We start from the raw sequence: 23,365 nt of genomic DNA on the forward strand, positions 1-23,365 counted from the left end.
GTGAAGAAGCATCAGAACACAAAATAAATTTTGGACTGAAGCATGCCTCTTATTTGATAATATGATCACAACATAACCTTGGTGTCTCCACTTCTATCACTGGATCATATCACCACGAAAGATGTTACCATATGGTGCACTCACTCTTGTTTTCACACCATATCTGGCAACCACTTCAAGCCCGAAAACCAAGTCAGTGCAAATTCTTGGACTTTGTTGCCCCCATGTTGATAAAAGCTTCATAACGATATGAATATTTAGCAGCAAAAACACATATTAAAAAAGAGAGGAAAACGCCCATTTTGTTGAGATCTGAGAAAGTATATCTATAATTCTGTAATTGCCAAAGCTGTACAAAGTGGCTCACGTAAACCAATCTTTGTGAGCAACTGAAGCTTTATTCAAATAAATAACCGATGAATCACATGTACAAAAGTATTTATATAGGATTAGAGTTTCGATAACCTAGAGCTGCAGTATATTATGATGATTAACGAGAAGACTATCTTTCATCATGCTTGGGAAGTATCATGTGTATAACCCAATCTGTTATAAGACAATTTTGGAGTGCTGGAGTGAGATTTGGGAATATAACATAATTCATAGCAAAAATATATCTTCTCTCCTAGAAAAGTCAAAAAATCATACCAAGCATATCCTTGGTTGCTAGATATCATATGGTGACTGTGAGCCTTCTTTGTGATCATGCTTGTTGCTATTAGTGCTTTCAATCTTATATTCACCTTGTGTGGTGTTAACTATCGTATCCAGGTGCTGAATGAGGACCTGCGGCCTGTCATCGGCCAGCAGAACCGGATGATCAACGGGGCCAATGTATGAAACCTGCCAGTATCATATGACAAACTTGGGGTCCGGTACAGATTGTGGAGAGATGCAGTTGAGAGCGCATCCAAGAGATTGTCATTCACCAAACAAGATAAATAGCCCATGAATACAGCAAGCTCCTTAACATACTACTTCGGGTTCTTCCATCATCATTCTTTGCAATACGAATGTAATAAACCGTCTATCATATATGATGGAAGGTACAATGGCCTCAGAACCAATCACTGATTCACAGATGATCCATTGAGGAGGACTACAAGCATAACATTCTTCATCATCGCTTAGTTGTTTACAATAAAAAACTTGCCCAAATTTGAGCGTAATTTTTTTTCTTTGAAATATAGGGAGGAAAAACTATCCCAAGATTCATTGAGTCAAGGAAAGGAAAACTGGAGGAATTTTATTTTCTTTACAACAAAATGTAGCTTAAATTGTATTACAAGAAAAAAAAGGATTTTTTTTATTAACACTGTTGACCTCTGTAAATACTGCAACTTCAGTTGACATATGGAGCAGCCACATCAAAGAAAAAGAAACGAAAGGAAAAGGGAGTAGGAATCCTAACCTTAGCAAGCCATTGCTCTTGCAAAGCTAGCCAAAAGTTCCACCTTTTCTCCACCCTCAGACCCAAAACCACAGCCGGAGATGCCTCCCTCAGAGGGCGGCCCCACAGAAGGGGTAGAAGCGGAAGTGTGGCCCGACGACGCGATCGCAGGAGTAGCACCGGAGAGCATCGGCGACGGACGGCCGCTGCGCGCCCTCATCGTAGAAGCCCCCTCGGCCATCATCGGCGGCGGAGGAGGGACCCGGAGGGAGGGATCTGGGGAAGAGGAAGGAGCAGTCGCGGCAGTAGAAGGCGGGCTCCTTGCCAGGCCAGCGCCAGACGGGGACAAAGAAGAGGTTGAGCACCTTCTCGTACTCCACAAGGTCGGCGTAGTACCCGCCCCGCCTACTGCTCCAACCCTCCCACGAAGAAGAAGAACATCGTTTCCTTTATCACTGCGGCCGACGATCGGTCGTTTGGTCTCTAACGTCGACGGAGATCTATCAAAAGAGAAGGTAGGAGTTCGAGGTTAGCGGAATGGTATGGAGCTTTCCAGAGGCCACTCTGGGATTTAGGACTGGAATCAGGCCGGGCCCATACTCTTTTGGGATTTGGGCCAGGATTAGGCCAGAAGATTTTCTCAAAACTTGCGGCTCAAGTTGGGTCCGATCCTGGGTCCAGACTCGGCTTGAAACGTAATCAGGCCGACTTAGATTTACTCTCCCACTTAGGTTGAAGCCTTGACGTGGACTCTCAACTCCAAGCTACAATCGTATAGTTCTCAGAAGCAAAGGATGAGGATAATATGGCAGTATCCATCATTTCTCCTATTAATGCGGGGATAAGAGGACGACCGAAAACAAAGTTATACCCGGGTTTAAAGTTAGACCAAGGTCCCCCGGTTCCAAACGGATACCGGCTTAAAGGATTTAGGCTGTGTCGTCTAGATAAAGGCTAACTTATTCTGACCAATAGCTCAACTTGTTTGCCTGGGATAAATGGGGATAACCCCACATATCCCCAATCCAAATGTTGTCTGACGGTTGTTCCTTCAAGACTGCAACCAGAGACCGCTACTGGGCACCAACTTTTTCGCCAAGGCAAAAAAAAAAAAAAGAAAAAGAAAAGAAAAGAATTACCATGATGTTGATGAACAAACATGGAGCCCTGAAAATAGTAGAGGAGAAAAGTAATAATATCGTAGAATTAAAATTAGAAAGGAGGGAGGATCCAAGAGTGAAAAACCATTAATTAGGCATGCATTTTAGTAAAATCTTGATCTAGAAAACAAGTCAGTTCCAGTTTATCATTCATTAAAGAGTGCATCAGATAGCTGGGCTCTTCCAATATAGACATAAAAAATACGGAAAAAATGCAGCGATAACATTTCGAGACATGTCAATCAGATACTATAGCTGGGAAACCTGCTTGCTATGCTTTTCTCCATAGAAGGAAAACAACTCTATGATAAGGCATAGCTGCTAGCCAACTACTCTTATTATTCTCCATACTTATCCACCATCAAGTGAGAGAAATGAGCAGCGAATGGGGAGTCGAGACCGACTGGAAGGTAGAGCTTAACAATCTTGAGGCTGGCTCAGTCGAAGATCGGAACTGATGCTCTTATCCCCTTCCCTCCCTCCCTCATTCTATACTTTATTTTCACTCCCATGCCAATGTACATATATAATTACACGTTATTGTGTGAAAAAAATATATAAATAAACATTTCTAAGTGTTAAACGGATGATCACTTTATTAGACTGGAAGTAAAATGCTAATTACGAAAGAGTGGAATGGTTGAAGAACATGCTATTTAAGCTTCATTCAAAGGCCATAATCGCCTCATCAATCAACATCCAATTAGGTAAGAAATGCTATACAAGTGAAGAGCACCGTCTAACCATGGCATCATTGCTAGGAAAAGTATCATAAAACAAGTACGGGCTAAACAAGTTGCGAATAATGGATGATGCCTCCAAATCTAGATCCCATGCCACCCACATAATTCAGGAGAGCATAGGTTCCCAAGATCACTCCACTTATTGTTAATATCTTCAACTAGTGTTGATCTAAATCGGCTCCAATTATCATTTATCATTGGGATCCCACCATTTTCATGCTGAACTTATGTCTAGCTGCTTCCACTCCATGCTCCCATGGCTCATCTCGGCAACTAGTTGCAACTTAATCAAGTTGGTCACAAGTCCCAGCCACAATGATCCCACCATTTTCACAATATTTGTCTGCATGTTATCCAACTTCATGCCCTCAAGGCACACTTCATTGCTAAATGTTCGAGTATTGGACCTAAGGTGTCGTTCATTAATTATAGGAACCTCACCATCTATTGTGTTGAATTATCTTCACTTTTACCATATCAGATGCCGACGGCCACCTAAAGAGACCCCCACCGAGGGGTAAAAATTCCTCCCCTTCCTCTTTTGAAATTTCTAACCATTTTTAGCACATGATACGAGAACCATATGAATAAGATCATAACCCCACAGATTTATTTTGTAGCATGAAAAATAAAGTTTTTTTGATGAACAACATGAAAAGCTAGGTTGCGCTTGGTATTATTGTCACTTTTTTAAAAAAAAATCTAAAAATAGAAATTATATTTCTATTGTTTTCAGATTTCTAACAACAAAAATCATGTTTGGTTCTCTTTCTCTCTCTCTTTTTACAATGAGGGCCGGCAAAGAGAGAGATGGAGGCGGGATGGGGTTGGTGACATGACAAGAGAGAGCATGACGTCGAGTGGAGAGGCTGTCGAGGGAGAGACGAAGGAAAAAAAAATGATGATGGGGCCGACGATGCAGCCGAGAATGAGGAATAACTTAGCATTAGGCGAAGAGTTGGCCGGCAAGATCCGAGAAGCTGGTGTGGTTGGGTGGGGCAACAGGACTGAGGATAAGATTGTGTGGAAAATAGGAGTAGTTAAGAGGAGAAGGGAGAAACTCACTTGCAAAAAGAAAATAAAAATGAAAATTTTTCGCACTCACTTTTTGCAAAAATAATGAAAGTTGTTTAAAAAAAAATAAAAACAAGGTAACCAAATATATTTTCTTTATTGATTTTATTTTTTATTTTTTAAAAAAGAAAAAATCAATATAAAACAGGAACATCTAATTTAATATATTGAATAAGGATAATAAATAGAGAAAAATAGCACAGATTGCCAGCCAAATGATCACTCAGATCTAGTCTCTTGTATTTAGGATAATAAATGGCAGAGCAATACAAGGAGTTAACTGACACAACATATCCCAAATACAGCACTTGCCTAGAAAAATAAAGAAAAATAGGTCAGTATGCATTTAAGTCAGGACCAAATGGGGTCTAGAATTGGGTCTAATCCAAGTAAAAAAAAAAAAAAGAAAAACTATAAATTAGAAAGTATAATAATAGTGACATGAATTATAATAGCATTGGTGTGAATATTATTGTATTTAGGAAAAAGGTGCAGAGTTATTTCATTTTTTTTAAAAGAAAATATCGCCCAAAATATGGGGTATCAAAATTAAGTCAATACATGTTAAAGGATTCGGCATTCAAATAAGATGTTATAAGAAAAAAATCTTAGATTTATCATTTAGTGGAGCTAGGATTGGACATGAGGAAGGTTGTATGCGAGAATCTCATGAGGGCAGATACACAGCGAGAGAAAAGTACCGGAGAAATCAAATTAGTTAGGAGGAATGTTGAGATAGTGACCTCATGGAATGCCACTTAGAAGTCGTGCCAAGGAGAAAGAGAGAGACCAAAACAGACCTTAAAACTCACAATTGCGTCCTAACTAATGCAACGGTAACAGTTTTTTGGATACAATCAACAAGTGCATTCTCTGATATCCATCTATCGTTTCCAAAACAGAGCATTGGTGCCGTAACAAAACTGAAACAAAATAGCTGCAATCTTCGGGTATTGGCGGAGTTGGGAGCTGTCCTTGCAGCAGGCTATTTTGAAATTAAATACATCTAAACGTAGCCCGGCATGTGAGTCCGGGGAGGAAGACTCCTGATGGGAGTCTTCGTCCTCCCTGAGTCCGGCAAGGAAACTGGGACTCGAAGGGTGTTGGACTCCGATGAGGACTAGGGGATGTCATCTACAAAAGGGCTTCTTCTGCTCCATTGAACCATCTCAAATCCCTCGAAACAATCCACTGATCCAAAGTTTTTTTTTCTTCTAAGTTTTCTCCTCCGATTTTCGCCCGGGAACAGTTTTTGGATCTTCACCGGACTGAGGTAGGACCAAATCCATTCCTCTTATCTTCTTCTTCCAGTATTCTACGCGTGATTCACTTCGCACCGGCAAATTGCCGGAAATCATTCGAAACGGGGGTGCCCATTTTGGTCTTCTTCTTTTGCGATTCCGCCGCCACCGGCCGCCGGGTTTGGCTCGGGATGCGGCCACCTGTGGCCGCCGTCGAGTGGGTGCTAGGCCACCATGGCCGCCACCCCCCTGGATTTGCGGGGAGAAGCGGGGAAAGGAAAAAGAGAAGGGGAAGATGACTTCGCCATTCATGAAGAGAGAGAAGAGAGAGAGAGGTTTTTCTCTCTTCTTCCCTCTTCTCTTTTTCTCTCCTCTCTCTATTCTCTCTCTAGTTTTTCTCTCTTCTTTCTTCTTTTTTTCTCTCGCATGGTGTCTCCCTCTAGTTGATGTAGTAGGGACTCGGGGACCTCATGATGGACCCCTAGTGAACGTTGGTAGGCGGTCTTGGTTACTAGTTAATTGAATTTGAATCTTTAGAGGAAGAGCCATCTGCGCCAGAAGATTCTGATCGGGGTACTACTCTGCACCCCAGCTCGTATATCATTATGTTTAGTCAGTTATCGGTAAAGGTAAGAAGTTCAATACACAATCACCTTTATGGATAATATATATTTTGTAATATATGTTGATTTTAGGGTTTGCATCATTTTCTATATGATTTCTGACACATATGTTTCGGATATATCAAATATTGGTGATTATGGCTGCATGGATTATAGTTTTGGTTGTTGGAATATGATGCTATTATTTTGGAATTTGGGCATGAAATATAATATAAAATTATATTTTTTCTAGTATGGATGAAATTAAATAATATGATTGATGAACAAAAGTATTTAGACTAGACATGTTATAGATTGCTTGTCACATGCCAAATCGTGACACATTGGTTTGCAACTATGAGCCGAAACGCAGTTATCTTAGATTGCCACTACAGGCCAAAGCGCAGTTATCTTGGTTTTCCATCACGGGCCGAAGCGTGGATATTTTGGTTTGCTACTGCGGGCCAAAGCGCAACTATCTTGGATTACCATTGCGAGCCGAAGCGCTGTTATCTTAGTTTGCCACTATGCGCCGAAGCACGGATATTTTGGTTTGCCACCACGGGCCGAAGCGTGGATATTTTGGTTTGCCACCATGGGCCAAAGCACGGATATTTTGGTTTGCCAGTCACAAGCTGAAGCATGACCATGAATAGTCCAAATCAGAAAGATAATGGTTGATAGCTAGATAAAAATAGAAGATTAAAAATATAAAACCACTGCATGATAATATCTTACGTCTTTTTTGGGTTATATGTTTGACGACATACATTTATGGATACATATTAATATAGGTTTAATCGAGCTATGTTGAATAATCGGTATAAGGCTTTATGATTTTGCCTGCATTTTGATGAGGTTTGTAGTTAATCCTTATTTTAAATTTAGTATGAGTGTGTGGGATTCTTACTAGGCTGTAAAGCTCACACCACCTCTTTTCTTCTTCTTTCAAAGTCGCAGGAAACGTAGTTTCGAATGGGTTGGGCATGGAGTTCGAGCATTAGAGTTATGAGCTAATTAGTTTACTTTCTAATACCGAAGGAACATTTGAAGATTTTGTAACTGAACCGGTTGAATTATTCGAATATGATGGATTTATTTATTTGGATTATTCAGCTATTCACTTTTGAGTTATTGGATATTTGCTTGCCTCAGACCTTGCATGATCTCTAGGACATCGCTCTACGCTCATGTGGCCGTGTTATGTGCTCAGACCTAGATATTTGATTTGCAGCATGACACAACCACATTAGATCCAATAGCTAACTTCGAAGAAAATTACAAACCAACCATGATATCGCAACAAATTATTTTTTATGAGGTCAACAACATAGCTAACCGTATTTATCTATACTACCTAACAACCACAGTTAATCGTCTAGTTTCTATTCTCCCTGGATAAACGAAAAATTCTCCAGTATCCATGTTTGGAGGGAATCCTTTCTTATCCACTCACCCTTCCATTATCTTTGTTGCTTGATCCCTGTTTGCACAAGCAAGCAGGTTAATGACACCTATGAAGTGTGAACATAGCCTAGGGGCGGTTCAATGCATTTGGAGGCCTAAAGCAAACTCATTAAAAATTTTTTTTAAAAAAAATAATAAATAAAATTTAATAAATGTAAAATATTTTAAAAAAATTATTTAAAAATAATTCATCTAGTTTTTGAGATGCAAAATTACTAATCAAACTTTTATACTCAAAATTTATTAAAATACTTTTTTTAATTGATAATATAGTTTTTTTTTTTTTTCTTCTTCTTCCTCTCCTGCACTTTAAGTGCAAACCAAAGCAAAATGGTACATAGCTCATGTGTAATAGAATAGCTCCACATCAGATGTATGTGTTTCCTTGTGTCATTTTGTTTAACATTTACTCGGCGAGGAAGCGGTCCCCGCTGAATGGAGTGGCGCAGAAAGCGATAATTTTCTAAAAAGATGAAACAGCACGCTTTTATGATCTGACAGCGTTTCGTACGCACCAAGGAGACGATATAGATGGATGATGGTGAGTCAAGGATGGATGGTGAGCCAGCCATCTATGGGCTCAACATAACCTGATATAATTCTGTTTCCATACAGAGGGGGCCTTCCATTTTTGATTTCTTATTAATTCTTTCAGCCGGGCCTTAGGCAACCGCCTCATTCGTCTAAAGATTGAGCCGGCCATGAACATAGGATAATACAGAAAATACTGTCTGCACGACAGTCAGCAAGAGAAGAAAGGCCGCTGCCAACACTGAAATTGTAGCCCATGGGTTGCTAAGATAGTCTCGCCTCAAAGCAGCAAGCCATTTGTGCGATTTGACTTCATAAAACCTGTTTACTTCCTCGGTCTGATTTGCAAGGTAGTTCTTTTCCCAAACATAGTGTATCTGACTGCCCAACTGATTGAACAGGTCCGCCACTTCTTGATCATTGCTTAGCTTATGTTCCAGTATGCCTTTCAAGTGGAGCAACCGCACGTCCTCAGCCTGGTCGACGATGCAGTCCATAAAGAGTGCGTATATCGTAATGTACATCTCAGTGTCGAAATAGCACTGTTCGAAAGCTGTGAGGTTTCGGAAGAGAGGACCGGAATAGTCATAGATTTGCAGTGGTGGTATCTCCATCCGCCCACTCCTAAGCATTAAACACAACTTCCAGAGGCATAGCAGTGGCGTGATCTTCATCTTCCTTTTCTGGAATTTTATGTTCAAAAAACTGTCTGCCTGTTCCTTCCTCTTGAACTTCACCCCAGCCCTGTCGAGCTCCGTCGCACTAGGAATCCACTTGGGTGCAGATGTGGGAGACCCTCGTGAAGGATCAACTTCTAATTTCTTCCACTGGCCCTTCATGAGTTCAGGAATACATCCTGATGCAGATGTCGAAGTCGGTGCAGATGTCGAAGCCCCTTGTGAAGGAGCAGCTTCCCCTGGTGCAGATGTAGACTCTGCTGGCTTTTCTGAAGGGATCCGAGACGAATAAAATAGATGGAGCAGATGATGGTATTCTCCGGGGGACTTCGTCTTGAATGATTTGGATTCCTCGAGATGGATGCCCTTGAAAAGCTGGAGAGCAAGGTCAACAAGATTAATCTGTCCATCCTCACATGCTTTGAGATGATCAAATACCAATTGGATGACGAAGAAAGGAATTTGGTTCTCAAGCTTCACCATATCATAAACCACTAAACTAAGAGTGAATAGCCCTGCCATAGTTGGGCCCTCAAGCTGTTCATCCTTCTCGTCGATATTTAAAACAACCTCCCCTTCCCTCGTCTCATTCACACACTCTAGTCTCCTTCTTGGATTCAACGATTCCTTCCTAGGACACATTTCTAGCATGAGATAAATGATGAAGCACCCATCAAGCAACATGATCAATGCCATATCTTGGGCATTCAGTGCGGAGAATTCCTCAGAGTAGCAGCTCCGGACCTTCTTGTCCTGTTTCTTCAACTCCAACAAGCACTTGTTCAACAATTGACTTGCATGCCCCGGGCTTCGATGACGCGATAGAAGGTGCCGGACACATCGCCGCTTGTGGTAGTTCATGAAGGAACTCCCATCGCTGTTGTGGTGAAACGGTCCAAGGAAAGCAATCACTGGTTCGTAGGCTTTAGGATCCAACTGTCGGATGTGCTCGGGGACCTTGAAGATGGTGCATGTTCCCTCGGGATAGTCCATAGGTTGTGCTAAATTTACATCATTCCTTACTTCATTGATCCACGCCTCGTCGGTTTTGCAGCTAGTGGTAGATGCGTCGGTGGAAGGCATTCTTCTGCTTGTGTGAGATGCTATCGGTTCTGGTAGGTTAGGGGATACTTCGTCCATGTTGCGACCGGATTTATAGAGTAAGCGACCAAGTAAGAGAAATTATCTAACAGACATTTAGTTCAAAAATTAAAATAACTAATTTTTCATGAGAAATTCCCCAGTTGCTGCGAGCAAGCTGCTTTTAGTATACAATATCTTGAACATGGGCCCAGCAAATTTGACAGGATGCCTTTTGTATTTAAATTATGTAAGTAACCTCTAGGATTTAATTATTTCTCATGCAGAAACAAGCAAAAATTTCAAAATTATGGGATCTAGACATATGCTAGGAGTAAGGATTTCTTTTGGTTCGTTCAAAACCATATCACATCCATGATCGAAGAACTCCAAGAGAAATTATTAGAAAGCTACCATTTAAAAACAAAAAGTTTGACAATATTTGACCACAATTTGAAAAAGATAAATAATAGATAAATCCTGAAACCTAGAAAGTAAAATGAAATAAGTAAGAATAGAGAAAGAAAATTTGAATTATCTCTTATGCAGAAAATAAAAAATAAATAAAATGTAAAGAATTTACATCATATCATCAAGCGTGCTAACTTCTAATTAGTCAAACATAATATTTAAGAATTACGTTAAGAATATAATAATATGTATGATAATCATGAAATTATGATTATTTGTGGTTTTCTATGTTTTAAATTTGTGAGAACTTTATTTTATTGGAGAAACTCAAAGCCACCCCTTCCAACTTCACATGCCAACAAATTAAATAAAAAAGCAAAAGCTATGTGCCCCAAAAAAGCAGTGCCGCTCGAAAAAAAAAAAAAATCAACCACAACAAATTTCAATCATTCATATGTGTGTGTGTGTGTGTATATATATAGTTATAGTTATAGTTATAAAAGGATTCAAATAACGTATTTGATAGTTGTCGTTTATACCACGTCCTAGTTAATAGTGGAGGTCTAAATATGGATTAGATGACAGATAATTGATCCTTGAAGATTTCGTAATTAGTAGCTAATACGTTGGTGAAGATTTTTGCTTTCTGTAGCGAAAACCAGCCAACGGTGGAAGAGGTAGACATACCATCGTATGAACGATAGAAGTTTGGACGACGGTGGGAAAATAAATTAGGTGACGCTGATATCACTGCATCCAATGTTGGGAACTGATCAAAAAACCTAGTACGACGATGAAAGGCTGATGTGGTGCCAGGGTAAACTTCAGCCACCGTCCCGCCTTGGAGATCCATGCCACGACCTGATGATGTACATGGAGACATTGATAATGAACAAGCAACATTGACATAACTTCTAGAAAAGAAATGATTTAAAAATAAAAGAGATATTTATAATTCAAAAATAAAATAACTGATTTGCAAGGATAATTTTTTTAGTTTCTGCAAGAAAGTTGCTTTTGTTATATTTCTTGACTACGAGCCAAGCAAATTAACAAATACCTTAGAATATTTTAAAAAATATTTTTTAATTGAAAAAACTAGATCTAGAGCAAGCAAAGATTATCACCACTCCGGGGAATCTCTTTCCTAGCCCTGCCTGGTCACAATCGATCCTCTTTGTTTCTGATTCGAGATTTATCGATAATATATATAAATATAGCTTGGCATCTGTCTGGGCTTGGCTTTTATCTTCTTAGGTCGCTTAAAGGACATGGAGGCTCCACAGCAGTTAATGGCTGAAAGAAGTGGAAAAAAACAATTCCACTTAGCTCCATACAAACTTGCCGTTGGTTGACAGTTTGCCTTGATATTTTTATCATTAGCAGACCCTCCACGATCTTATCCAACTGAAAGAATTTTTAAATCTTAGTTACATTTATTGGTTGGCACGCCACTCTAGGTGCCCACCTTTCACTAAATTAAGGCTTCAAATATTATATATATTTTTTTAAAAGATAAGGATCTTGAGTTATACGGCGGATTTGGATAAGTCAAAACAATTAGGATGGGATTCTCCTTCCATCGTATTGAAGAATCCCAAATGTGCTCAGCACTGAGAGAAAAATCTAAATTATTAATTATTATTTCGGCATGAGGATATCAAATCAAGTTTAATCTTCTTTTATTCTTTCACTAATAGTTTGATTGGCTCCTAAGTCCTAACATACAAATTATGACCGACATGATCTAGCTTTCACTTCTTTGGAGACTTAACCAAATAATAAATGATGCCATTTGTAAGAAGACTGAAGTGTCACAAAACTGTGATATGTTTTAAAATTTGTTAAATTATAAATATATATATATATATATATATATATATATATATATATATCTAGAATTGATTCTCATTTTATGTTTAAAATTTATTATATCGCTCAGCAGCATATCGTCAAGGAATTCCTCATCTATGTTACAACTTGATTTGTAAAGTACTTGACCAAGTAAGTTATTATAATTTCTAAGAAAAATTATCTAATAGACATTTAGTTCGAAAATTAAAATAATTAATTTTCTATGGGAAAATTCCCCAGTTGCTGCGAGCAAGCTACTTTTATTATATAACATCTTTAAACATGGGCGAAACAAATTTGACAAGATGCCTCGTGTATTTAAATTATGTAAGTGATGGTAGGAAAGTAATCCCTAAGATTTAATTATTTCTCATTTACAAACAAGCAAAAATTTCAAAATTAAGAGATCTAAGCATATACTAGGAACAAGGATTTCCTGTGGTTCATTCAAAACCATATCACATACATGATCCAAGAACTCCAAGAGAAACTCACCAGAAAGCAAGCACTTAAAAACAAAAAGAAAGTTGACAATATTTGACCACAGTTTGAAAAAAATAAAAAATAAATAAATCCTGAAACCTAGAAAGTAAAATAAAATAAGTAAAAATAAAGAAATAAAATTTGAATTATCTCTCATATAGAAAATAAAAGATAAACAGAATATAAAGAATTTACATCATATCATCATAAGTGCTAACTTCCTAATTAATAAAAAATAACGTTTAAGAATTACGTTGAGAATACGGTGATATGTATGATAATCATGAAATTATTATTTCTTGGGGCTTTCTGTTTTTTATAACTCTGAAAAGGCCCTACAGCCACCAATCAAATTAATTACCAAATTTTTTTCATCAATTTATCTTTCAAATTATTCTTAACATTTTTATTATTAGGCAATAGTGCATAGCTCATAGATCCTTGTTAGTATTCCCTCGAGAAGGTGGTACCTCAATAGCAAAAATCATTTAAGGTCAAGACAATAGGATCCACTGTCATCTATTCTTTATCTTATTCAGATACTAATGGCATGCATGTGCATTCATCCAACCGAGTCCCTTGGTTTATTTTTCTGTCTACCTTGTCTTGGGAGTGGGGAGAAAAGAGCGCCAATAGTTGGACTATAAAACCTTTTCTCATTGAAATAGTAGATACAGATGTAGTTTTGTGTTTCGGAGGCTTCTTTCTTGTACCTCAAGACTTCCTATATATAGAATTTTAGGAGCAGATATCTTATATTGACTTTGGAATATTTGATGTGTAGGTAAGGGGCATAAGAATTTTTGTACACAAGTATTTTAGACCATATAAAATACATCCAATGATTTTGATTAGTATTTTCAACCTCTATCATTGAACTTGATAGTGGATGTAAACTCTACACCTTCCATGTGCTACAGCCGCACCAAAAGAGAGGGAGTTGATATCTTGAACTTATTACCATATGAAACTAATACAACTATTAAGAAAAGACATGTAATTTTTACATATTCTTATCAACTTTGCTTCTTTCTCGCAACCACACTGAATATAGAATTCTCCATTTAAAACTGGAGAAATTAAATACTTAAATTTCTTCAAGATTTTGCTTCACTAATATATAGGCTTTTTGCCGAGCTTGTGAAATCATAACATTCAATGTAAAAGCATGTCCAAATTTGATGATGTGCATAGATTAGAAAAATATGCTTAAGCAATAATGCAGTATATAAAAGGATAATCATGTTATTTTAAAAGGATTTTAAAGACCATTGCTATTTTATTACAGAAAATGCTCGGATTGTTTACTTGCATGTCCATGTTTCAATCACAGCTAAGCAGGATAATCATGACTAATGCATGCCATTGGGACATTAAGTAGAGTACAGTGGATCCATGAATAGTCCGACGTCATTAACTAGTAGCAGTGTGCTTCAGCAAACCATCTAGATGTGATCCAGAAAGCATTTGGCGTTTCTCAAAGGAAAACTACCCAGAATTAATTTGTGGTCAACTATAATAATTATGTAGGCTGGCAGAGAGAATGCCCAGGCATTTATGTAAGGTATGATGCTTTTTTGCATAAAGAAAAACCAAAAGAACATAGTGGATTTCACTAAAATATTCCATATAAATATTGATTTTGCGAGAAAAGTCATATAAATCTTGTTTTATAAAATCATATATATTTAGATGTTACTAGATGTTGGCATACCGAGTCTGGATTGGGCGCCCATGATGGGCCGAGCCAACCCTCATTTTTCGAATTTGAAGGAAAAGAGGGGGGTACCCGTTGGGAGAAGCTAACATTCGGTTCCCACCCCTCCCCCTTACCTCTTAACTTAATAAAAAAAACTGTCTTCTTATGTACAGATTCAACAAGAATCTCTTTTCTTCATTCCACAGTTCAAAATACGAAGAAGATGATTTGTCAAGCGATTTTCTACGCACAAAATGATTCACCATCATTGTTTTTGGTGAAGCATGGCATTTGATCCACACACGACCAGCTAGCTTGGTGGTGATGAATTTACACACATTAAATGATCCAAAGGACCCTGGATTATTTGTATTTTGGTCTCTACAAGATAAGTTTGTCTAACTTTATTCTTATTGAATTTTTTGTTTTATATTCAAAATCTATATATGTATTGGACATTAAATAAATATATACGGAGCATCCACTAATGTGTATTGTTTATTCCGTACCTAGATGGCTAGATCCACAAGTAAAAATATCAAGAAACCTTAAATATATATATATCTATGTATATCATTATACAAAGAAAGTAAATCTAATTTTTACTGAAAATCAACAATTAAGTAAGTTTTTTTTGTACGGTTCAGAAGATCGTAAATAAGAACTCAGCTGAAGTTGTAAGAAAAGGAAAGAAAAGAATGTTGTGACACCAAACCTGATATTATATATGAAACAAGCACTTTTGAGCGACCCTGGTACATTCAATAGTCTAGCATCTCAAACGGACAAATTAATTGATGTGGTGGAAAGTTACCTTGCACAAAAGAACACTAAATTTGAGCACGCGCGCGCACACAAAAGGTACTGTTGGGTATTGCAGCAAGAGTGGGATTGCGGAATCTAGAACTCAACCGCGTACGGACGGTTGGCTCTCGGTGGAAGTTATCGTCCCTCCTCACCCTGCCTCGCTACTTTTTTGTTTCTGATTCCGAAATCTATCCGTAATATATAAGCACGGCTTCGTGCCCGTCTAGAGTTGCTCCATATTGATAGACAACTTGCGCGGTTCTTCATATTTTTATCATTAACAGGCTGTCCGCCATGTGCATTCCGTGGGGTGAAGGTAGTGTGGATCAACTGCTACATTGTTTGCAAATATAGTCTCCAGTAGGGTAATGGCAATCCGTTTTTTTTTAATTAAATCTAAGCTTTTCTCTTTCTTTGGAAATATTGTGCCCGGTCGCCGTCGTTGGCTGCTGTCAGGCTACGAGAGCTTCTCGTGATGTTTACGGAGTGTTTAATTGTACGGAAAAGACTCTTCTTTAGCTTTTTCGTTATTTGAATAACGTAAATAATTTGCAAATAGATATATTTATAAAGCAATGATCGTACGTTGTGGTTGTTGTTCAAAACGAATGAAGGTCTGCGGGCCCAAAATAAATAATTCCGATTCGGATTGGGTCGTTGGATAAATGATCCAAAATTGATTCAAAAAATAATGAATTGAGTTAGGTCGGCTCGAGATTCAATAAATCCAGATCTAAACTAAAAAATAGAATAAGTCCAACTTGAGCCCCGATTGGGCCCCACAGTCCTTGATAGTGGGTTGGATCGGGTCTAAAGAGTCGAGTCAGGTTAGGTTACGGGTCAACCCGACCCATTTGTAGCCTTACAGCCATAAGGATCCCACGTATTTCCCACATGAGTAGGACTTGGGGACGGCAAGTTGCTTTCCATCTGGATTATACATGGAGTGCGTAAAAGATGGTTCTTGAAAGAGTGTTGGAAGGCGACTCGGCTATAGTGGTTGGCTAGATTCGGAGTCGAGTTATGGAGGTTCACATCTAACTCTTGCTGCGGGACGTTTGAAGCTTGGTAAAAGTGTGCATCTCCTTCGAGGCGAGGCATGTCTACTGGGAGGCGAACGTGGCAGTGGACTGGATGACATCCTTTATGGCTGATCGCTCCAGTAAAGTCCTTTGGACCTGTGAGGCGCAGTTGCCTAGGGCTTTACGAGATTTATAGTTTTTTGATTTTGTTGGATGTTTTCATATCATATTAGTGTGAATCTTTCGTTGTAGCAAAAAAAAAAAAAAAATTTATTCCTCTAGGCTCCATAATAATAGATAACTTGTGCAGTTTGGCAGTAGTCTTGATATTTCTATCATTTGCAAGGTCTTTGCTATCTTATTAAAATAACAAAAATTTAAATTGTATGGTGGATTTTGGTGAGTCAATACAATTAAGATTAGGTTCTCCTTCTATTCAGAAGAATCTCAAACAACGACATGAGACAAAAATCTCAATTATTGTTGTTTGGGCATGATGATGTGAAATCTAGGCTAAGATTCCTCTTGTTTTTTCACTAGTAGTATGTTTGGTTCCAAACATAAAAATTATAAGTGACATGATCCGGAGTTCACTTCTTTTGAGACTTAACCAAATACTATACTAGATGTTGCCATCCATATGTAAGGAGAGTGAAGTGTCACAAAATTGTGATATTTAATATTTTAAAAATCTTTAAAGTTTATCTATCTCTTGAATTGATTCGCATTTTATGTTTAATTTTTGATGATTAAAAACTTTATTTCCCTCCTTGATATTTGATGACCTTTTTTATATTTTATGAATAGAGATTTTGATGACCATTTTATATGTAGTCCCATGCCATCTAGATGTTCACGCAATATTGTGGGGAAGATAGATATATAAAACATTACTAACTATTTAACGGATGATCTGTCAGTAAGACTAGACAAAGACTGAACATAAAATGCTAATTATGTAAGAACTGAATGCAAAATAATAGTCAAACAAAGAATAGAAAGTTCAAGCTTCATTCGAAGGTTGCATGGTCTATGCATATCTTTCGGAGAACAACCTTTAAAATGCAAGGGATAAAAAAAGAAGTTAAGTTGCGTCGCCAAATTAAATTTGGTATTTGACGTATTTTTTGTAACTATTTTGCCAAAATGGGTTATCCATAAGTACGTTGCATGGCAAAGTTAGTTGTGAACTAAGTTGCAGTGGAAGGTCTAAAGTCCTTATTTGGCCTTATCCTTTTCAAGGACATGGTGACCGTAGTCGGCTCATCGGCCGTCATTCAATTTTGTAAGAAATGCTATTCAAGTGAGGAGCACTATCTAACAAGTCAGGGCTAAACAAATTGCCAATAGTGGTAGGGCCTACAAATTGGGATCTCCTGTCTTCTACACCATTGAGAAGGGCGTAGCTTCCCAATATCAGTTCGCTCATTGATTATATCTTCAACTAGTTATGATCTAAATTGGCTCCAATTGCCATTGAGATCCCATCATTGTCACGCTAAACTCATGTCTAACTAATTTCACTCTATGCTCCCATAGCTCATAGCTGCAATTAGTTACAACTTAATTAAATTGGTCATAAAGAGCAAGTCATGTAAAGGTGCAAATGGGTCTGATCGACGGAGTTATGAGTGACCCCAACCCAGCCTAGTTCTTTATTTCAGTCCAAATTTTATACCTAAACCCAACCCAATAGAAGATCGGATTTGGTCGGGTCGGATCCATGGCTACAATTTTTGATCTAGTGGATCATTTGGATTGGATCGGATGTATATATATATATATATATATATATATATATATATATATATATATATATATATATATATAAGTTGGATCTAATCTAAAATAATTTGGATCTGGTACTGTTGCTGGAAATTGGACCCGGGGGCAATCTTCGGTCGAGGAGAGGGAGCGGGAGGTGGTTACTCACGGCGGGGCGGTGGTCCGTCGACGGGCGGCGTCCTCCGTCTGGGGCGATCGGCGAGAAGGAGCGGCTGATTCCCACGGCTGGGCGACGATCCGACAGTGGGCGGCGTCCTCCGTCTGGGTGCCTGCACACGAGCCGGTGGCCGGGTCTTCCGGCGCCGGCCCTCCGACGCTCAAGTCAGGGAGGGGGCAAATCGTGTAGAGTAGAGGTAAAACAGTGCCCGTCCCCAGTATCGATTTTCCAACCCCCTTTTATAGACCGGGGGTCGGTTTACCTGCAATGTAACGGGGCGAAGCCGTAGTACGGCTCGGCATGTCGTTCAGGTCGGCGCTTGGTCAGGCGAATAATTGCACTGATGTCGGCGATGAGGGCGTTGTACAACCCGAACTAGCACGCTACCAGGCGAATTTATTGCATCAGTGTCGGAGGTATGGCCGAGATCAGAGACTTATCACAGTTGACTAGACTCTGCTGGGCTTATTTGCCGTGGAGAGCTGGGAGTCCGTAGATGACAGGAGTCATGTGCATTAATTGTTGAGTGAGCCGGAGATCCACATTTATTGTGGAGTAAGCCGGAGATCCGCATTTATTGTGGAGTAAGCCGGAGATCCGCATTCATTGTGGAGTAAGCCGGAGATCCATATTTATTGTGGAGTAAGCTGGAGATCCATATTTATTGTGGAGTGTGCCGGAGGATCACAGCGGTCATGCGCAATAAATGCCGGAGGGGCGTCATAGTACGGTCTCTGGCCGGACCTCGGAGACGTATAGCCGTAGTAGGTGGCTGACAAAAGTAGGCCTCGGGCATTGGGGTTTCTCTTAGGTCGGAGGTTCCGAGTTCGGGTGCCGACTTCGGCCTTCCAGGGTCGATGATTGTGCGGCTTCTTTGGGGCATTCGTGTCATTTGGGGGAAAAACCTTATTCCCCCAACAGGTACCATTCTGGATTGGACCATACCCATCTAAAAATCATTGTTAGAGTGATGCCTTGGGCTCCGTGGTAGCAACAAAGAATGCCTCGGGCCTCGAAAGGGTCAACGTCTCCCTAAAGCAACCCAGCCCACCTTATATAAGAGATAAACAAAGGAGACGGGCCTCGGGCCTCGAAAGGGTCAAGGTCTCCCTAAAATAGCCCACACCACCTTGTACAAGATACAAACAAAGGAGACTGCGTCTCCTAAGGTGACATCGCGAGACGTGCGGCACGTTGTTGGTGGCAACGCCCAAGAAACTTTCCGCTCTCCTCCGTTTGCGAGCCCAAGCTCGACATCCGTGCATCTCTTCAAGATGGTTGCTGCAATGCCATGTGCATTCCTCGGAGTAAAGGTAGAGTAGATCAACTGCGTAGAGTACTGGCAACCCACTTTTTTTTTTTTTTTGTTAATTATAAGCTTTTCTTTTCCTTTGGAAATATACGGCCTTGACGCAGCCGTTAGTTGCTGTCAGGCTACGAGCTTCTTGTGAAATTTACACTGTTCAATCGTGCGGAAAGGATTCTCCTTTAGCCTTTCCATTATTTTGAATAATGCAAATTATTTGCAAATAAATATATTTATGTAGCAATGCTTGTACCCTGCAGCCTGTAGATTCAAAATGAATAATTCGAATTCAGATTGAGTCATTGGATAAACGATCCAAAAACAACATGGCTCAAAATTCAGTAAATTCAGATCCGAACCAGAAAATAGAACGAGTATTAGAAGACGAGTCAAAAGAGTGTTGGAAGGCGACTCGGCCACAATGGTTGGTTGGATTCAGAGTCAAGTTAGGAAGATTCTTATCCATCCCTTGTTGTGGGACGTCTGGAGCTTGGTAAGAGGGTGCGTCTCATTCAGAGCTAGACATGTCTACCGAAAGACGAACGGGGCATCAGACTAGATGACGTCCTTTGCGGCTGATCACTCCGATGGTATCCTTTGGACCTATGAGGCATAGTTGTCTAAGGCTTTACGAGATCCGTTGTTTTCTGATTTTGTTTGATATATTCATATCAGATTAATGTGAATCTTTCGTTGTAGCAAAACGAAAAAAAAAAGAAAAAAAAAGTTATTCATTAGTCACCTCATTAGTCATCATCCAATAAGGTAGGATATAATGAGATGGACCTACAAATTGAGATCCAAGCCTCCCATAGGGCGTAGGTTTCCAAGATTAGTTCACTCATTGATAATATTTTTAACTAATTGTGATCTAAATCAGCTCCAATTATAATTAGGATCTCACCATTGTCATGCTGAATTTATGTCGAGCTGATTCCACTATATATTTAAAAAGTATGAATGCTAAAATTGCAAAACATCCTGACCCCCAAACCATATTTCATAAACTATTTTGACATAATGATTTTATAAATTAATAGCTGCTCAACCGATGTATCATATATGATCTACCAATCAAGTCAGCCCTAAGGTTGAGACATCATATTCATAGCTTTCAAAATATACAAAGTAACTAGTAGTCCTTGCTGACACAGTAAGATGTTTAGACATTAAAATGCTAATTTTTGTCCAGCAGTTATGAGGGTTCTACATATGCATCCAGGGATTCTTACAACTAAAATATATTAACATATAGAAATTTGTTTACATATTTAATAACATTTAATGTAGAAGTTTAGATATTTGTTTACATGTTTAAAATTTAAATATTATTAAATTTGTTTCATTCTTTAGAGATTTTCAATGGACTTGTTGAAATATGAACCCATTTTCATGAAAAAAATTGGAGAAAGACCACATATTCGATTGAAGTTTCAAAGAATAAAAATAGAAAAATAGTTTTTTCATGAAAATAAAATTCTCATATTTCATAAAAAAATCCATGTAGAGCGTGAAAAAGTCCAGGTTCCACCAGTAGGAAATTAGGGTATTTTTTTTTCAAATATGCCCTTAAGCTTTTAGATAGAGTTGGATAGCATATTCTTCCTTCTTAAGGAGATAACAAATAATTTATACAGCTTTTTTAGAAAAGTAGATGTTCAACTAGGGGTGGCAAAATATGACCCGACCCGCCAACCCGATCCGTGTTCGACCCACCATAAATAGGTTTGAATTTGGCATAAACAGGTTCGAGTCGTAAACAGGTTGACCCGTTTAACCTGTTTATTAATTGGATCGGATACATATTTTGGATGTCTGACCTGTTTAACCCGTTTAATCCGTTTAATATATGGGTCGGGTTGGATCAGATAGGGCCAGCCAAAGCCTCGGCCCAAAGGAAAGCGATAGTTGGTTAGCTGCTCTAGCGTAGGCTATCTAGTACCTACGTTGATTTAATGAGATGGGACGGAAACCCTCCTCATCTCTCTCTCCGTCGAACCCTCCAGGCCTCCATGGCTCTCTCTCTCTCTCTGCCAAACCCTCATGGCCTCCCACCTCTCTCTTGCTGTGGACGACACTGTGGGTGGCAGCCGAACGGACGAGCAGAGGAGTGAGGGCGGCGAGCGGCTCGGATAAGGCGATGGAGCATCCGATCGGAAAGGCGAGGGGGTGTTGCATCCGAGCGGTAGAGCGGCAAAAGCGGAGACACTCGGCGGAGGCAACGACGCTCAACGGTGGCGGCTCTATGTGGTGTTGTAAGGGCGGCACAGCGTCGGTCGCGGCAGATCTCGAGATGGTGGTTCGACCGGTGAATCTTCAGCGGCGATGCGGCAAGGCGGAGGCCACGGGCGATGCGGGGTGGCGGCTCGGGTGCAGCTGCGGCGAGGGAGGCCGATCGGAAAAGATGAGCAGGTAATTTTTTTTTCCTTTACCCTACCACCTCTCTCTCTCTTATCGAAAGAAATTCCGACCCCCACCTCTCTCTCTCTCTCTCGCCAATCGCCAGAAGGAACCCCACCCTCCCATCTCTCTCTCTTGCCGGAAGGAACGTCTCTCTCCATTTGGTCCGTCTTCTCGGCGTTCTCCAGTTCTCGACTTCTCACAGGCGAGGCGGCCGCCGCAGCGTCGCACTTATCCTTGATCACCTTCGACTTCACCCTCGGCTCCCTCCGCTGCCTGACGTCCCGCCACGAGAAGCTTAACAAGTACTTAAGTAGGTATTTAGTTCTCCACTTCCTCTTCCTCTCTCTCTCTCTCTCGAGTCTCTTCCCCTCCCATTCCCTCCCCCAACCCATCCTTTTCTTTTCTTAAACGGGTCAGGTCGGGTGACCTGTTTATTAAACAAGTCGAGTTCAACCAAATATAAGCCATCCAGAAATATATCATTTTTTTTCAATCAACCAAATATTTAAAAACTACTTTTTTAAAGATTATATATTCAGGCATCAACTTTTATTAAAAAAATATTCTAGCAGAAATTTTTTTTCTCACGAATCAAATAAATTTTTAGTTATACTGAAATAATACTCTAATTTCTTTCAGCGGATTTCAACCTCTAATTCGATGGATGAGATCCGTGTGATCGACTCATTTCAAGTCCTCGACGTAAAGTCCTCAAGTGGTGGGAATTAAAGTCCACGGGCATAATGCAAAGGCGGATGCGAGTTGTCTCTTCCATCAAAAAGTTGGTATTCACGTTCACAAGCATGGGTGCGACTGCATGCTAAGTAATTGTTGACTTGGAGCACAAAGAGAAGCCTTAATATCGTTATCGTCAAACTCATCATCTTCTTAGTATCCAATGCCGTAAGCCAGAATGCAAGATCTTAGCTTTCTATGCTGTCGTTGGCTGGCAAATAAATTAGTCATAATTATTTACTCTTTTCTAATTGACGTGTCTCAAAGGCCACAGTTAGGTTTACTAAAGGCTAAATGGTGATTTACCTAATTGTTAAAGATACTTTCTTTAATTTTTGTGTTTTTTTTTTTGGTAGGATGGATGCACTATTCATGAGTTGTATAAACATATCTATGAGAATTAGAATTCTAAATTTTCAAAAGTGAAGAAGGAAGAGCTAAGATGCAGCCTAATCTACATATAGATTAAAATTTCTTGGATGAATACCCTCATGAATACCCTCCCAAAATTGATATTTGCATGTATACTCCTCGTAAAACATTTGTTTTGCTATTCGACCCTTTTTTATCCTTGTTTTTGCATATATACCCACATCATCGAACGCCGTTAAAAAATTAACGGTTTCAACTTAAAATGATTAAAATATCCTTAATAGATAGATGTGCAAAAAGAAGCATTTATAAGGCGATCGCGATGGGAGACAAAAAAAAGTAATTTTAAAGTTCTATTCTATATTT

General features: G+C 39.3%; 1 protein-coding gene and 1 pseudogene across 1 annotated transcript; both read right to left on the minus strand.

Moving 5' to 3' along the window:
- Window positions 1–1,134: 1,134 nt before the first annotated feature.
- On the minus strand, window positions 1,135–1,932 carry LOC120104973 (annotated as a pseudogene).
- Window positions 1,933–8,224: 6,292 nt separating this feature from the next.
- LOC113461925 (UPF0481 protein At3g47200-like) lies at window positions 8,225–9,997 on the minus strand. Its single transcript, XM_026801942.2, has one exon. The coding sequence runs from the start codon at window positions 9,966–9,968 to the stop codon at window positions 8,361–8,363; it is 1,608 nt and encodes a 535-aa protein (XP_026657743.2). The 5' UTR covers window positions 9,969–9,997; the 3' UTR covers window positions 8,225–8,360.
- Window positions 9,998–23,365: the final 13,368 nt, after the last annotated feature.

The sequence above is a fragment of the Phoenix dactylifera genome, chromosome 1 (assembly GCF_009389715.1).
Source record: "Phoenix dactylifera cultivar Barhee BC4 chromosome 1, palm_55x_up_171113_PBpolish2nd_filt_p, whole genome shotgun sequence".
Taxonomy (NCBI): domain Eukaryota; kingdom Viridiplantae; phylum Streptophyta; class Magnoliopsida; order Arecales; family Arecaceae; genus Phoenix; species Phoenix dactylifera.

Bases quoted from the DNA above. Each gene is read 5' to 3' on its own strand.
- LOC113461925 (XM_026801942.2), bottom strand. From the start codon at position 9,968: ATGCCTTCCACCGACGCATCTACCACTAGCTGCAAAACCGACGAGGCG.